The sequence below is a fragment of the Orbicella franksi genome, chromosome 15, assembly GCF_964199315.1.
Source record: "Orbicella franksi chromosome 15, jaOrbFran1.1, whole genome shotgun sequence".
In the NCBI taxonomy this organism is placed as follows: domain Eukaryota; kingdom Metazoa; phylum Cnidaria; class Anthozoa; order Scleractinia; family Merulinidae; genus Orbicella; species Orbicella franksi.
In genome coordinates, this window is record NC_138159.1 from 17,617,346 (window position 1) to 17,634,852 (window position 17,507).

General features: G+C 39.9%; 4 protein-coding genes across 4 annotated transcripts; all 4 read left to right on the top strand.

Annotated features, from left to right (window-relative positions):
* The first annotated feature begins 2,710 nt into the window (after positions 1-2,710).
* On the top strand, positions 2,711-5,116 carry LOC145469901 (uncharacterized). The gene is made up of 2 exons (XM_081453713.1): positions 2,711-3,856; positions 4,007-5,116. The coding sequence occupies exons 1-2, from the start codon at positions 3,775-3,777 to the stop codon at positions 4,270-4,272; spliced, it is 348 nt and encodes a 115-aa protein (XP_081309839.1). The 5' UTR covers positions 2,711-3,774; the 3' UTR covers positions 4,273-5,116.
* A 1,249-nt stretch (positions 5,117-6,365) lies between these two features.
* On the top strand, positions 6,366-7,585 carry LOC145470071 (uncharacterized). Its single transcript, XM_081453902.1, has one exon. The coding sequence runs from the start codon at positions 6,570-6,572 to the stop codon at positions 7,146-7,148; it is 579 nt and encodes a 192-aa protein (XP_081310028.1). The 5' UTR covers positions 6,366-6,569; the 3' UTR covers positions 7,149-7,585.
* A 20-nt stretch (positions 7,586-7,605) lies between these two features.
* Positions 7,606-12,938, top strand: LOC145470072 (uncharacterized). The gene has a single exon (XM_081453903.1). The coding sequence runs from the start codon at positions 10,212-10,214 to the stop codon at positions 10,707-10,709; it is 498 nt and encodes a 165-aa protein (XP_081310029.1). The 5' UTR covers positions 7,606-10,211; the 3' UTR covers positions 10,710-12,938.
* Positions 12,939-13,671: 733 nt separating this feature from the next.
* LOC145470335 (uncharacterized) lies at positions 13,672-14,840 on the top strand. The gene has a single exon (XM_081454177.1). It carries the CDS (start codon positions 13,824-13,826, stop codon positions 14,400-14,402), a length of 579 nt encoding a protein of 192 aa, XP_081310303.1. The 5' UTR covers positions 13,672-13,823; the 3' UTR covers positions 14,403-14,840.
* The last annotated feature ends 2,667 nt before the right edge of the window (positions 14,841-17,507 follow it).

The window sequence follows — 17,507 nt, forward strand, 5'->3', positions numbered from 1 at the left end:
ATTTAGCGCGGGCTCCTTTCCCGAACAGCGGCTGGTAATCGAGCCTAGCGCCACTTCGTCATCCAATCAGAAGCCAATCATGACTCGCTTCCACGCTTTTTCACGTGCGTTTTGTCGGCTACATTATTCACTTTGAGTTTTGATTGGTTCACTGGTTGTCTGTGTAACTTGTGATTGGCCAGAATGATTACTGGCTTTTGGGATTGTTTGCTTCATACAAAGACGCCCATAAATTAATCTAGTCAATATGCAACCAAGGTTACTTGCTACTGTCTTTCCTTCGTTCCTTCTAAAGTCGAGAGAGGAAAAAACACAGGAAGACGCAAGTTGACGTCACAGAGACGCAAATTGCACCCGAAAGGTCACTGTTAAATGTCGGGGTGTCAGTTAAAGAAACAACTTCCCATCTGAATTATTTTTTTTGAGAAATAATCTGAAGGGAGGGTGTATTTCAGCCAATATATAAATAATTTGATACCGAAAAAGTACGAAAATATTGTAACAGTGATATGAGCTGATACTAGACAGAGGACAGTGGTCAGAGCAACAAGGTGTCCGTTTTCTCGACGCGACATTATAAAGAATTCTGGAAAACATCCTGAAGTCAAATTCAACTGATTCAAAATTCTTTCATTTCGCATTGACCAGGTGAGTCGTAAACAAACCTAACAATACAAAGCGACAACGAGCAAATACTGTATCCCGTCTATCAAGTCCGACTTTCCACGCTATCAAGTGAAAATAACAAGTGTGAGTTTTTTTCTAGGTGGGCTTTGCGATTCTGCATAGAATTACTTTTAACAAAATAAAATAGAAATATTCCTTTAGGATAAGCGCGTAACCTTGTTGATCCGGTAAAAATAGGCTTTGGCAGCAATTGGAAAGTGTACGAACAAAACGACTTCCGGTAGCCGGCAAAGCGTGCTCAATGTAATCAACTTCAGCTCAAAAGCGCAAAAGCAGCATTACGGTATAAGGAAAATATTTAGATTAGGTTAGTAACTTAGTTCACATAGCTTTATACATTATGCACTGTCATTACTTGCTCTCAGAGGAAGACGTTTGAACCAGAAGCGGAAAAACCTGCGCTAATTAGCACAAAATCTCGGGATTGTTGCTGCCTACAATTTCCGGTACCCATTATGCTTTCTCTCCCACTCATCAACGATCTGTGAGAAATTAAATGAAGGAAATTAAGCACTTACCTTTTTAATATTCTTATGAAAGCAACATCTTTGAAAGCAATGGTGTTTTGGGTTGTTGTTATTTGTAAAACTTAGCGGAAGAAGTTCTATGGGTTTATGACCGGAGGCAACTTTGAAGGCCCTCACTCGTCAACTTGGAAAGGATTATTTGACCACAATGCACCCCTGTGAACGTCTGCCCGGCACACCCCTCTAGAAGGACTTCCCTTCAAGATTCCCCTTATAGAGTGTGTAGAAAGAAGGAAGCACTAACCGCTTGTTTTCAGTTTTATAACACAACTCGATTGACTTCTTAGTCAAAAAAACACAATCAAATCCAATCGAATTGATTATGGCAGAGACGTCAACCCGTGAAGCCTCCAGATCTTCAAAGTGCGCCGAAAAGCTTTTCGTATCAGTCTTGGCTGGATTGGCTTTTTTCTGCATTGCAGCTAGTGCAGTTGGCCTGGTCATTATTATCACTTTTCTTTGTCGTGGCTGTAGCTCAGTGACTAATTCATCTGTAGTCGATATATACTGGGGAACTACTGTTTTGTTGTTTCTTCTTGGAGTGATGACACTGGCATTGTTAGTGCACTACAAAAGACTCCAACACAGCACAACTTCTCATGTTGCTATCTCTTCGATCCCTGCTGAGGATTTGGAAAGAGCGCCCGCTCCCATACTACACTATAGCGCCAGTCAACTTGGCCAAGCCTCATCAACGCATCCGACATCGCTGAACTTGCCCGATTATTTTTCTGTTGTTCAAAATATTGATGAAGATAATCCATCTGTGAACGCGGAAGACTCGTCAGGGGATGTTCCTGAAACTCCGCCACCGCGTTACGAAGAAGCGATTGAAATATTAGCGCTGTTAACCGGTGCTGCAAACGAAGTGAATACCTATTCTTCTGAACAGTATGCTTCTATTCAAGAAACGATGGACAAATCTGACGAGCTATTCGTCTAACTCGATTTACTTGTCCCATACAGGTTACCTTCTGCAGCGGCATGCAAGTAATCAAGACGGGTACACGAGCTTCTAAACAAGGAAAAGACAAAGACCATGGCTATATAGTGTCCATAACCTATATATTTTCATAACTTTACAATATGCAAGACAATATAAAGCATTGAACTCATATTTCACAAGAGTCAAGCGATTTCAGTAACAATTAAGTTGAGTGTCTCAACTTGTTGTAATTTCAACTTGAAAGAAATCGAATTTTGATGATAAAACTGATTAGGAATTATTCATACTTTATTGTTTGTTTGTTTGTTTGTTTAATTTATGTTGCTATAACTTCTATTTTGATTTGTTGTTTCTAATTAGAAGACGTATTCGCTATTTCTATTATAACTGTTTTTGTTATTGCAATTGTAGCCTAGTACTGCTTACATATTTGGGATGTTGTATGATCAATCTGTTTGTCTATCACTTTTTAACACGTACGTGTACAGCAAAGAATTTTGAAAGAATTTCCGAATCTGATTTTATCTCAGAGTTCTTCTTTCGTCTTCATAGCAATACAGTAATTTTATTACAAATAGTCAGTAAAATACTCGTCAGTAGAAGATAGAGATGGTGGTGGAATCTCAACTTTCAGCCAGAATTTCAGCCGATTTCCGAGCTATCAGTAAATTTTGAAGATCTCAGATCTCTGCTATGAGACATAAATAACGAGTAATTTCTCAGTTGATAGCTAAAATTTCGACCAATTCTCGGTCACCATTGAAAGACCATCTAGACCTTCTTATTAAGGTAGCGTGACAGTCATCTCCATACCACCGGCTGACGGAAAGGCCAAATGGGTACCATAGTGTGATTTTTCTATCAGTTCCGTTTTGTGCGTGACATCTCAGCGGCAATAGTCTTCTTATGTCACAATTTTTGTGCAAAGTTTTCCCCACTTATTTACTTCTAAACTATTCCTTTCCCAATAACGGTTGAGTTCTTTTGATTCCTTTTAAGCGTCCTGTTCTTGATTTATCATCTAAACTGTCTTCGGTGCAATCAAAAAGCTAAACCTAAGACGTAAATATCGTCCTAAACTTGAAGCCTTACTCAGTTTTTTGAATTTTATTTTTTTTCATTTAGGTATCAGCGATCCATCATGCATAATATACAACATAAGAGAGGGCCTCCCAGTTGGGTAGTATATTCCTCTTGATCCCTTGAAATTTCACTTTTTCTCCCCCGCTTCCTAATTCCATTGTTCCCTAAAGTTTTCGGTCAAAGTTCCCTTTAAAAGTAGAGATACCTCTTGTTCCCTCAAATTAATCTCCCAAAATACCCCTTGCTGCCGTCGTGGTTTTCTCAAACTCCCTAGCGTCTCTGTTGCGAATGCCCTCAACTGAATCGTAGACGTGTGCGGAACTGAGGACTTAAATCTGGTCTGATTTCCGGGCCGTCAGAAAGTGATTGTTTTCATTTGCGCACGCGTCACTGAGGCCACGGGGGTCGCACGTAGTAAGATAAATTTAAATATATAGCTTGCCTTAAAACATTCTAACCGTTATGAAGCGACACCACTAAATGTTTGTTTATTACAGGAGAGCGAGAAGCTCCTGTTGAAAATCTGCCACAATGAGCGAGAGAACGAAGCTTCATTTACTGCTCGCATTTTTCTGCATAACAGCAAGTGTGGCGCTCTTCATGTTTCGACAAGGTTTGCTGAACACAAATTTTTCCAACATACTGGTAGTGATTTTAGGGATTGTTGCTACAGTATTGTTTTTATTTGGAGTCTGTCTGATAATAATCTTCTTGAGAAGAAGACTTCACAGCCCAACTCAAGTTGTCATCTCTTCGAGTCCAGACGAAGATTTAGACAAATCACCCGCTCCTATACTGCCTTATAGTCATGTCCCTCACCGTCTGCCGTTTGTCGTAAAAGCGTGTTCAACGGGTTTGCCAGATTATTTTACTGCTAATCAAAAGTTTGATGAAGCCACTTTCGATTCATCTTTGAACGCGGACGTTTGGACAGAGGATGTTCCTGGGACTCCACCACCGTGTTACGAAGAAGCGCTTGAAATGACATTAGGTTCTGCTGAAATGGAAGAAAACGTGTTTGCTTACTGAGAAGGAAAAAATTGAAGATACAACATTGTAATAACTAGAACTTAAAACTTCAGTTTATATTAAACACAAGGCTTCGTTGCATGAGTTTTCCTTTAGAGAGATCAGATATTGCACATAAGACAAACAGTCCATGTCAACTTCTTACAAAAATACAATGGGATCACGAAGCTGCATGATGTTTGATAATAATAATAATAATAATAATAATAATAATAATATTTAATATTTCTAAGGCGCAAATTAACATGTGAATATGATCAAATGCGCCTAACAAACCACATGAGTAATATAAATTAAACGATATGCTATGAATAGTGTGATAAATTTAAAACTAATGATTTACAATAATTATGTACATTAGGCTAAGGTAACGAGCTAAAAATTAAAATATTAAAAACAAGGGATCTAGTAAAAATGTATAGAAAACATCAAGAGCTGTTCAAACGCTTTTCTAAATAAAAATGTCTTCAGTTTGGACTTAAAATGGTTAAAATTGTCCTCCTCTGTTATTGCACACGGCAATTTGTTCCAAAGTGATGGTGCAGCAGCAGTAAATGCCCTGTCACCAAGCGAAGGTAAATAAACCTCGACTTATCATTGTAAACATGATCCTTAATTTGTTTTATTCAGTGCATTGATGGTTTTTCCACTCACGTACTGATATTTTCCGGGTTTATGTGGATCATTAACTTTGGACAGGATTTTAAACCCGCTGACCGGATACCCAAGACCTTGACTTGCTCGATCCAGCCGTCGCTCCTGTCTTTCAGAACTCCCCTCTCTCCCCCTCACGAGTGTGTTTGACGGATTTACCCTTCGCGCGCGACATGGCCTTTTTCCGCCCTGACATGAGACATGACTAGGGAAGGGTCGAGACGTAGTCTGTGGTAGTAGACGTACAGTGAGAGTGTTATATACCACTTGATTAAAATATGCATGAACATTTACAACTTGAATATTTGAATATTTATCAGCCAGATTTATCTTTATTTTTCTTTTTTCAGCTTATTTACAATAAACATTCACCTGACATTAACAGCGCCTTTGAAAATTATCCACGTTTGTCATCAGCCTCTTCTTCTACAGGGACTTCTTTCTGAATCTCTTCTTTAAAGCTTCTATTACTACTTTCACCTGCGTTTAAAATGTTAGAAACAAGGTTAGCTTGATCTTCGCTGGCATGTTCATACTTAAACAGAGCTTTAGAAACATGTACGCTCTGTAATAAATTTCTCTAATAAGTTTCTTTGCGGCCTTATTTACCAAGAGTGAGGTCTTTACGGAAAAATCTCAAACCGAGTCCTTCCTGTATTGACCTCGCTATCGCTCGGTCAATACGGTAAGGTCTCGGTTTGGGATTTTTCCGTAAAGACCTCACTCTTGGTTAATAAGCAGTTACAAGTGCTATACCCCCCCCCCCCCTCTCGGGTGATAAGACCGCAAATGGGTCATTGGGGGGGGGGGGAAGGGGGCTTGAATGGGCATGAATTTTTTAACCCTTTCACGCACAGTTGGGGGAAAAAAGAAAACAGTCCATCGTTTTATAGTTACATGTGCTTCGTGGTTATTCCAGAGCAGAGTAGGCGAGAAACTTATTACAGAACGTACATGTTTCTAAAGCTCTGTTTAAGTATGAACATGCCAGCGAAGATCAAGCTAAACTTGTTTCTAACATTTTAAACGCAGGAGGAAGTAGTAATAGAAGCTTTAAAGAAGAGATTCAGCAAGACGTCCCTGTAGAAGAAGAGGCTGATGACAAACGTGAAGAATTTTCAAAGGCGGTGTTAATGTCAGGCAGGAGCCATATGTGGCTTCTGTGTCAGGTGAATGTTTTTGGAAATAAGCTGAAAAACGAAAAATAAAGATACATCTGGCTGATAAGTATTCACTGTTTCCACAAACACAAGCCATAATAAGTAACAATAATACATATGAAAATGAGATGGCGAAGAAGGTGTAAACACTGATGTTCCGTAATTACCTCCTACAGAAAATACATTTTGCTCTCGCCATGAACATGCATCATTGGATTATGACGATTATGATTCACGCTTCAGTAATACGTTAACTGAGCTTGATAGCGTGACCTAAAGTTATAAAACATGACATGTAATGAGAGAATAAAGGCTTTCCTGTGAATGCTTGGGTGGATATTCTCAGATCAATTATTTGTTCTGAACGAATGCCCGACAGCTGGCACGAATGTTATAGTAGCCTAAGGCAACATGATCAATTTGCCGAATCCAAACAGCTAGAAACAGAAGTGTAAGAAGTTTTATTCCATTGAATGCTTGATAATGGCGGAAGACCAAGTTTTCGAGGAACAAGAGGCGCCGAGATTGTCAAAGAATGCAAAGAGGCTTGGTTTATCATTCGTGCTTTTCTGCATTATTGCCAGTGTGGTTTTATTTGCCGCCGTTGCAATCTCGCTTAGAGGTTGCCCTGACTGTAAACAGGGTTCACCGATGCTAGTTTCAATGATGGCAATACTTGGCACTTTACTGTTGTTTCTTGGAATCAGTATATTGACGGCGTTTTGTAGAAGAAGGAAAAGCAGCTCAACACGGACTCCTCGAGTTGCCATCTCTTCCATCCCCGCCGAAGATTTGGAAAAGTCTCCAGCTCCTACACTGCCTTATTATCATGTCCCGCATCGGCAGCCGGCGTTTGTTGTGAAGACCTCTCCAATGGATTTGCCCAATTATTTCACTGCTATTCAAAATACTAGTGAAGTTTATTCATCTTTGCACGCGACAGCATGGCCAGAGGATATTCTTGAAATTCAGCCGCCGTGTTACGAAGAAGCGGTCGCAATGACAGCATATAAAAGTGCTACCGAAGACAAAAAGATTGCAAGCCTCGCTGTCGGTAACTGATGAATTCGTGCAAAATCCTTAACTGCTTGTCGATGCTTTAGCAATCACTGATAGTAATCAATACAAAGCAATCGACTTTACTCAGGCTCTCAAGACAAGCAGTCAGTCGAACTACAATTCTTTCTAAGGATTCCGTTCCCAAGTCAAGCTAAGATTAAAAAAATGTCCACGTTTATTCGAGAGCTTCCTTAGCAAATTTGCATGATAATTTTACTAATATTCATAATAGTTTATATTCAGTTGTGGACCGACAGAAAACGTAGTTTGGACAGAAAGTACTGCGCAGTAAAACTTCGTTTGAAATGACCACATTGGTTCAATGCCCAGTGCTAGAGAGCAACAACTATATGGACAAATTGGACCAAAATAAATTGTTGGAAAATATGTCATACCTACAGAATAAGTGTAAGCACGCCTATCCGCCCCCTCCCCCCTCCCCCCCCCGGTTTTAATGTTCGAAAATGGTTTAAATGTAAACTTGTACTAGATGAAAGTGTTTTGACAATTGCACAGGGGAGGGGAAGGGCAAAATGCGTATAGAGTGACATTTATAACCCGTGAAGTTTGTCTGCCGGATTCCAATCCATAAAGCTGCATTATGTAAATGCAAGGTTTGTAAAAGCTGTTTGTGATATTTAAAATCGTATCTGAGTGACATATCTTATGCTATCCCTGGTTAATGTTTAGTTCAAAAAGAAGTCGTAACGTAAAACAAATCGCATGGTTGGCCGGGATAAAATTACTCGTCGCTCAGTTCAATAGCTCGTTTTCACTGTCACGCAATAAAAAAAATAATAAATTAAAAATTTACAGAGCCCAGTATGAAAACGCCATGTTGGTGCACCTCTGCGGTGCACCAATATGGCGGCCGGAAGATAGTGTAAACATCTGGAACTTACTTTGGCTATCTAGATCTATCTAGGCGACTGATTATCTGTACTGAACAAACAAACATTTACATAAGCACTTTTCCTCATGCTCTAACTTCTAAAAAAGCTAAAAATCATGAAAAGCTAAAAATCATGACTGATGAGATAAGTATATGTTTTTTGGTGCGATCGTCGCTTTGTGTCACGCACCGCCATAACTCTGAAATTCAAAATACGCTGTTTTCCAAACGAAGCACACTATTCAGCTGTAAAATTGTAAAGAGATATAAACTTACCCCCTCTTATGCCTGATGGGGATAAAAACTTTGGTGGCTCTTTGGTTTTGAATTTTAGAAAATGATGACGTCACGTGAAAAACGATCTACACTGTAGCGTGACCATATTGTGTCAGTGCGTCATGTCAAAGATTTGTCACGTAAAAAATCTCCCGTGAACTATTACTACTATTGGGTTTGTTCAAGAAATCTCGTTTTCTCTTGGTTTGTTTCATTAATGTAACTGAGACATACTGCAGCAAATCGGTTGGTACATAAAACGTCAGAGAAATACGACCAAATTTCCAATAACATTTAACCACCAAAACGTTTTAGTTACATATGATATAGTTTCTTACACGCGTTACTTCTTGTATCCTGAGAGCAGGCTCTCGCACGCTGAGGCAATGGCAAAGGCGAAGCTGCGAGAAACGAGTCGCCGAACGAAGCGAGCCGAGGAAGCTTCGCTCGCCGACCGTCGTCTCTCGCTTGCTCGTGCCACAAAGCACGAGAGCCAGCGAAAAAAACCCACAGCCAAATAAGGAATTTTTCTGTTCACGTACACCTATTTGTCGCGGTATTTTTTATTTTTCGTTTTTTGTTCGGTATTTCGCTCTGTTCTATTATCAACTTCTGGTGAGATTTTTGCCCATCGACTGGACTCAACCTTAGAAGACGTCGTAGTATATATTATGTGGTCAGATAATACATCAGTTTTATATCCGTATTTGCCTTGACGGATGTTTATGAAGTGTCACAGACTTGTCATTTAACTTCCGCTCTGAATCATGTTCGAATGTCGCTGACTTGAACTGAGTCAAAACAGTCGTTTTGTGGATTTCCGGTTGAAAGAAAGAAAAAATACGCTAAACCGTGTCGTTTCTTTAAATTTTGATCCGTAACTGTCGGCAGCACATTTTCGTAAACTTCAGATTAATTAATTTTGATGATATTTGTTTACTCAGGTTTACCTGAAAGGCCATGAAAACGCGACCACATGGCTGTGTTGCTCCGATATCAATTATGACGCTGGCTTTACCAAGCACGTACATCGTGTTGTAACTGCCAGACGAACCGATCGGTGATCAAATTGAATCCGATACCATGATAAATGCTTGACTATGGCAGGAGAACAAGTAACTGCAGAACAAGAAGCGCCGAGATTGTCAAAGAATGCTAAACGGTTTGGTTTATTTTTCGTATTCGTCTGTATTAATATCAGTGTGGCTTTACTTGTCGCCATTGCGGTCTTGCGCAAAGAAGATTGCCCTGACTGTACGCAGTTTTCGCCGATATTGCTACCGATGTTAATAATTTATCATCTTAACTGTCTTCGGTGCAATCAAAAAGCTAAACCTAAGACGTAAATATCGTCCTAAACTTGAAGCCTTACTCAGTTTTTTGAATTTTATTTTTTTCCATTTAGGTATCAGCGATCCATCATGCATAATATACAACATAAGAGAGGGCCTCCCAGTTGGGTAGTATATTCCTCTTGATCTCTTGAAATTTCACTTTTTCTCCGCCGCTTCCTAATTCCATTGTTCCCTAAAGTTTTCAGTCAAAGTTCCCTTTAAAAGAAGAGACACCTCTTGTTCCCTCAAATTAATCTCCCAAAATACCCCTTGTTGCCGTCGTGGTTTTCTCAAACTCCCTAGCGTCTCTGTTGCGAATGCCCTCAACTGAATCGTAGACGTGTGCGGAACTGAGGACTTAAATCTGGTCGGATTTCCGGGCCGTCAGAAAGTGATTGTTTTCATTTGCGCACGCGTCACTGAGGCCACGGGGGTCGCACGTAGTAACTGAGATAAATTTGAATATATAGCTTGCCTTAAAACATTCTAACCGTTATGAAGCGACACCACTAAATGTTTGTTTATTACAGGAGAGCGAGAAGCTCCTGTTGAAAATCTGCCACAATGAGCGAGAGAACGAAGCTTCATTTACTGCTCGCATTTTTCTGCATAACAGCAAGTGTGGCGCTCTTCATGTTTCGACAAGGTTTGCTGAACACAAATTTTTCCAACATACTGGTAGTGATTTTAGGGATTGTTGCTACAGTATTGTTTTTATTTGGAGTCTGTCTGATAATAATCTTCTTGAGAAGAAGACTTCACAGCCCAACTCAAGTTGTCATCTCTTCGATTCCAGACGAAGATTTGGACAAATCACCCGCTCCTATACTGCCTTATAGTCATGTCCCTCACCGTCTGCCGTTTGTCGTAAAAGCGTGTTCAACGGGTTTGCCAGATTATTTTACTGCTAATCAAAAGTTTGATGAAGCCACTTTCGATTCATCTTTGAACGCGGACGTTTGGACAGAGGATGTTCCTGGGACTCCACCACCGTGTTACGAAGAAGCGCTTGAAATGACATTAGGTTCTGCTGAAATGGAAGAAAACGTGTTTGCTTACTGAGAAGGAAAAAATTGAAGATACAACATTGTAATAACTAGAACTTAAAACTTCAGTTTATATTAAACACAAGGCTTCGTTGCATGAGTTTTCCTTTAGAGAGATCAGATATTGCACATAAGACAAACAGTCCATGTCAACTTCTTACAAAAATACAATGGAATCACGAAGCTGCATGATGTTTGATAATAATAATAATAATAATAATAATAATAATAATATTTAATATTTCTAAGGCGCAAATTAACATGTGAATATGATCAAATGCGCCTAACAAACCACATGAGTAATATAAATTAAACGATATGCTATGAATAGTGTGATAAATTTAAAACTAATGATTTACAATAATTATGTACATTAGGCTAAGGTAACGAGCTAAAAATTAAAATATTAAAAACAAGGGATCTAGTAAAAATGTATAGAAAACATCAAGAGCTATTCAAACGCTTTTCTAAATAAAAATGTCTTCAGTTTGGACGTAAATGGTTAAAATTGTCCTCCTCTGTTATTGCACACGGCAATTTGTTCCAAAGTGATGGTGCAGCAGCATTAAATGCCCTGTCACCAAGTGTTTTCCTCGTTTTCGTGGATGGTAGTACTAATAAAACTTGAGAATTAGAGCGTAGACCATTCCGGGAGGGACTTTTAACACGAATAAGATTACAAATATAGTCCGGTGCCTGGCCATGTATGGCCTTAAAAGTAATTATTAAAATCTTATAAACAATTCTGAATCTGACAGGTAACCAATGTAAAGAATATAATACAGGAGTAATGCGACTAAGACGCGGAGTCGAGCAAATTAGCCTAGCAGCTGCGTTTTGCACACATAAGGTGATTGTGGGATCATCCGATTGCCCAACGTAAGTTCGACCCTTCCCAGTTGAGTGTTACACGAACTTTGCAGTGAAAGCCACTCGCCTACAGCTAGAGGTTCCATTTAAGTTTTAAACATTAAATGACGCTATTTCTAAGGTCTACAAAAGTGTAGACCATGAAAAAAAAATGTGGAAGATTTGTTAACTAACGCTTCAATTGTCGCAGAGTTCAAACACTGAAATTCAATTTTTTTTATTGATTCTCTTATGTAAACACTTCCTGTAGAAAAAAGATAAAGCGAAGGTAAGTAAACCTCGACTTATCATTGTAAACATGATCCTTAATTTGTTTTATTCAGTGCATTGATGGTTTTTCCACTCACGTACTGATATTTTCCGGGTTTATGTGGATCATTAACTTTGGACAGGATTTTAAACCCGCTGACCGGATACCCAAGACCTTGACTTGCTCGATCCAGCCGTCGCTCCTGTCTTTCAGAACTCCCCTCTCTCCCCCTCACGAGTGTGTTTGACGGATTTACCCTTCGCGCGCGACATGGCCTTTTTCCGCCCTGACATGAGACATGACTGGGGAAGGGTCGAGACGTAGTCTGTGGTAGTAGACGTACAGTGAGAGTGTTATATACCACTTGATTAAAATATGCATGAACATTTACAACTTGAATATTTGAATATTTATCAGCCAGATTTATCTTTATTTTTCTTTTTTCAGCTTATTTACAATAAACATTCACCTGACATTAACAGCGCCTTTGAAAATTATCCACGTTTGTCATCAGCCTCTTCTTCTATAGGGACTTCTTTCTGAATCTCTTCCGCCCTGACATGAGACATGACTGGGGAAGGGTCGAGACGTAGTCTGTGGTAGTAGACGTACAGTGAGAGTGTTATATACCACTTGATTAAAATATGCATGAACATTTACAACTTGAATATTTGAATATTTATCAGCCAGATTTATCTTTATTTTTCTTTTTTCAGCTTATTTACAATAAACATTCACCTGACATTAACAGCGCCTTTGAAAATTATCCACGTTTGTCATCAGCCTCTTCTTCTACAGGGACTTCTTTCTGAATCTCTTCTTTAAAGCTTCTATTACTACTTTCACCTGCGTTTAAAATGTTAGAAACAAGGTTAGCTTGATCTTCGCTGGCATGTTCATACTTAAACAGAGCTTTAGAAACATGTACGCTCTGTAATAAATTTCTCTAATAAGTTTCTTTGCGGCCTTATTTACCAAGAGTGAGGTCTTTACGGAAAAATCTCAAACCGAGTCCTTCCTGTATTGACCTCGCTATCGCTCGGTCAATACGGTAAGGTCTCGGTTTGGGATTTTTCCGTAAAGACCTCACTCTTGGTTAATAAGCAGTTACAAGTGCTATACCCCCCCCCCCCCTCTCGGGTGATAAGACCGCAAATGGGTCATTGGGGGGGGGGGGGAAGGGGGCTTGAATGGGCATGAATTTTTTAACCCTTTCACGCACAGTTGGGGGAAAAAAGAAAACAGTCCATCGTTTTATAGTTACATGTGCTTCGTGGTTATTCCAGAGCAGAGTAGGCGAGAAACTTATTACAGAACGTACATGTTTCTAAAGCTCTGTTTAAGTATGAACATGCCAGCGAAGATCAAGCTAAACTTGTTTCTAACATTTTAAACGCAGGAGGAAGTAGTAATAGAAGCTTTAAAGAAGAGATTCAGCAAGACGTCCCTGTAGAAGAAGAGGCTGATGACAAACGTGAAGAATTTTCAAAGGCGGTGTTAATGTCAGGCAGGAGCCATATGTGGCTTCTGTGTCAGGTGAATGTTTTTGGAAATAAGCTGAAAAACGAAAAATAAAGATACATCTGGCTGATAAATATTCACTGTTTCCACAAACACAAGCCATAATAAGTAACAATAATACATATGAAAATGAGATGGCGAAGAAGGTGTAAACACTGACGTTCCGTAATTACCTCCTACAGAAAATACATTTTGCTCTCGCCATGAACATGCATCATTGGATTATGACGATTATGATTCACGCTTCAGTAATACGTTAACTGAGCTTGATAGCGTGACCTAAAGTTATAAAACATCACATGTAATGAGAGAATAAAGGCTTTCCTGTGAATGCTTGGGTGGATATTCTCAGATCAATTATTCGTTCTGAACGAATGCCCGACAGCTGGCACGAATGTTATAGTAGCGTAAGGCAACATGATCAATTTGCCGAATCCAAACAGCTAGAAACAGAAGTGTAAGAAGTTTTATTCCATTGAATGCTTGATAATGGCGGAAGACCAAGTTTTCGAGGAACAAGAGGCGCCGAGATTGTCAAAGAATGCAAAGAGGCTTGGTTTATCATTCGTGCTTTTCTGCATTATTGCCAGTGTGGTTTTATTTGCCGCCGTTGCAATCTCGCTTAGAGGTTGCCCTGACTGTAAACAGGGTTCACCGATGCTAGTTTCAATGATGGCAATACTTGGCACTTTACTGTTGTTTCTTGGAATCAGTATATTGACGGCGTTTTGTAGAAGAAGGAAAAGCAGCTCAACACGGACTCCTCGAGTTGCCATCTCTTCCATCCCCGCCGAAGATTTGGAAAAGTCTCCAGCTCCTACACTGCCTTATTATCATGTCCCGCATCGGCAGCCGGCGTTTGTTGTGAAGACCTCTCCAATGGATTTGCCCAATTATTTCACTGCTATTCAAAATACTAGTGAAGTTTATTCATCTTTGCACGCGACAGCATGGCCAGAGGATATTCTTGAAATTCAGCCGCCGTGTTACGAAGAAGCGGTCGCAATGACAGCATATAAAAGTGCTACCGAAGACAAAAAGATTGCAAGCCTCGCTGTCGGTAACTGATGAATTCGTGCAAAATCCTTAACTGCTTGTCGATGCTTTAGCAATCACTGATAGTAATCAATACAAAGCAATCGACTTTACTCAGGCTCTCAAGACAAGCAGTCAGTCGAACTACAATTCTTTCTAAGGATTCCGTTCCCAAGTCAAGCTAAGATTAAAAAAATGTCCACGTTTATTCGAGAGCTTCCTTAGCAAATTTGCATGATAATTTTACTAATATTCATAATAGTTTATATTCAGTTGTGGACCGACAGAAAACGTAGTTTGGACAGAAAGTACTGCGCAGTAAAACTTCGTTTGAAATGACCACATTGGTTCAATGCCCAGTGCTAGAGAGCAATAACTATATGGACAAATTGGACCAAAATAAATTGTTGGAAAATATGTCATACCTACAGAATAAGTGTAAGCACGCCTATCCGCCCCCTCCCCCCCTCCCCCCCCGGTTTTAATGTTCGAAAATGGTTTAAATGTAAACTTGTACTAGATGAAAGTGTTTTGACAATTGCACAGGGGAGGGGAAGGGCAAAATGCGTATAGAGTGACGTTTATAACCCGTGAAGTTTGTCTGCCGGATTCCAATCCATAAAGCTGCATTATGTAAATGCAAGGTTTGTAAAAGCTGTTTGTGATATTTAAAATCGTATCTGAGTGACATATCTTATGCTATCCCTGGTTAATGTTTAGTTCAAAGAGAAGTCGTAACGTAAAACAAATCGCATGGTTGGCCGGGATAAAATTACTTGTCGCTCAGTTCAATAGCTCGTTTTCACTGTCACGCAATAAAAATAAATAAATTAAAAATTTACAGAGCCCAGTATAAAAACGCCATGTTGGTGCACCTCTGCGGTGCACCAATATGGCGGCCGGAAGATAGTGTAAACATCTGGAACTTACTTTGGCTATCTAGATCTATCTAGGCCACTGATTATCTGTACTGAACAAACAAACATTTACATAAGCACTTTTCCTCATGCTCTAACTTCTAAAAGAGCTAAAAATCATTAAAAGCTAAAAATCATGACTGATGAGATAAGTATATGTTTTTTGGTGCGATCGTCGCTTTGTGTCACGCACCGCCATAACTCTGAAATTCAAAATACGCTGTTTTCCAAACGAAGCACACTATTCAGCTGTAAAATTGTGAAAAGATATAAACTTACCCCCTCTTATGCCTGATGGGGCTAAAAACTTTGGTGGCTCTTTGGTTTTGGATTTTAGAAAATGATGACGTCACGTGAAAACGATCTACACTGTAGCGTGACCATATTGTGTCAGTGCGTCATGTCAAAGATCTGTCACGTAAAAAATCTCCCGTGAACTATTACTACTATTGGGTTTGTTCGAGAGATCTCGTTTTCTCTTGGTTTGTTTCATTAATGTAACTGAGACATACTGCAGCAAATCGGTTGGTACATAAAACGTCAGAGAAATACGACCAAATTTCCAATAACATTTAACCACCGAAACGTTTTAGTTACATATGATACAGTTTCTTACACGCGTTACTTCTTGTATCCTGAGAGCAGGCTCTCGCACGCTGAGGCAATGGCGAAGGCGAAGCTGCGAAAAACGAGTCGCCGAACGAAGCGAGCCGAGGAAGCTTCGCTCGCCGACCGTCGTCTCTCGCTTGCTCGTGCCACAAAGCACGAGAGCCAGCGAAAAAAACCCACAGCCAAATAAGGAATCTTTCTGTTCACGTACACCTATTTGTCGCGTTATTTTTATTTTTCGTTTTTTGTTCGGTATTTCGCTCTGTTCTATTATCAACTTCTGGTGAGATTTTTGCCCATCGACTGGACTCAACCTTAGAAGACGTCGCAGTATATATTATGTGGTCAGATAATACATCAGTTTTATATCCGTATTTGCCTTGATGGATGTTTATGAAGTGTCACAGACTTGTCATTTAACTTCCGCTCTGAATCATGTTCGAATGTCGCTGACTTGAACTGAGTCAAAACAGTCGTTTTGTGGATTTCCGGTTGAAAGAAAGAAAAAATACGCTAAACCGTGTCGTTTCTTTAAATTTTGATCCGTAACTGTCGGCAGCACATTTTCGTAAACTTCAGATTAATTAATTTTGATGATATTTGTTTACTCAGGTTTACCTGAAAGGCCATGAAAACGTGACCACATGGCTGTGTTGCTCCGATATCAATTATGACGCTGGCTTTACCAAGCACGTACATCGTGTTATAACTGCCAGACGAACCGATCGGTGATCAAATTGAATCCGATACCATGATAAATGCTTGACTATGGCAGGAGAACAAGTAACTGCAGAACAAGAAGCGCCGAGATTGTCAAAGAATGCTAAACGGCTTGGTTTATTTTTCGTATTCGTCTGTATTAATATCAGTGTGGCTTTACTTGTCGCCATTGCGGTCTTGCGCAAAGAAGATTGCCCTGACTGTACGCAGTTTTCACCGATATTGCTACCGATATTAATAATTCTGGCGACTTTTCTACTTTTTCTCGGAGTTAGCATACTGACGTCGCTGTGTTTAAGACAAGCACACAGTTTAACCCGAACGCCACAAGTTATCATCTCTTCGATTCCTGGTGTTGGAGATTTAGAAAAATCGGGAGCTCCTGTTTTGCCTTACAATCACGTGCCTCATGGCGAGCCGTTTATTGAAGGTTCCACGATAGATTTGCCTGATTATTTTACTGCTGTTCGTAAAATCGGCGAAGTTGACGTATCTGTGGATGCAGACGTTTGGACAGAAGGGGACCCTGAAATTGGACGTCCACCGTCTTACGAACAAGCTCTTGAAATGGTCGCAACATTAGATTCACCTTCAAGTGGAGTGGAGCTGACATGAGAACTGTGATGATGAGTCCAAGCAAGGAGATAACGAAGACGATAGATTAGAAGGTCTACGGGGCGAATGAATATGTATCTGTTTATCTCAGACGACCTGTATAGTAATCAACTGAGAAGTTGCGACATCGCCTTTTGCTTAGTTGCAGATGAAGCTGAATATTCGAACTCGAATCTACACCAATCCCCTCGCAGCTTCTCCTCTCAAATTTACGCACTAACGTGGAAAATCCCGCAAGCTATGGTGCAAATATAACTAGTGTCCGTGCAGCGAACCA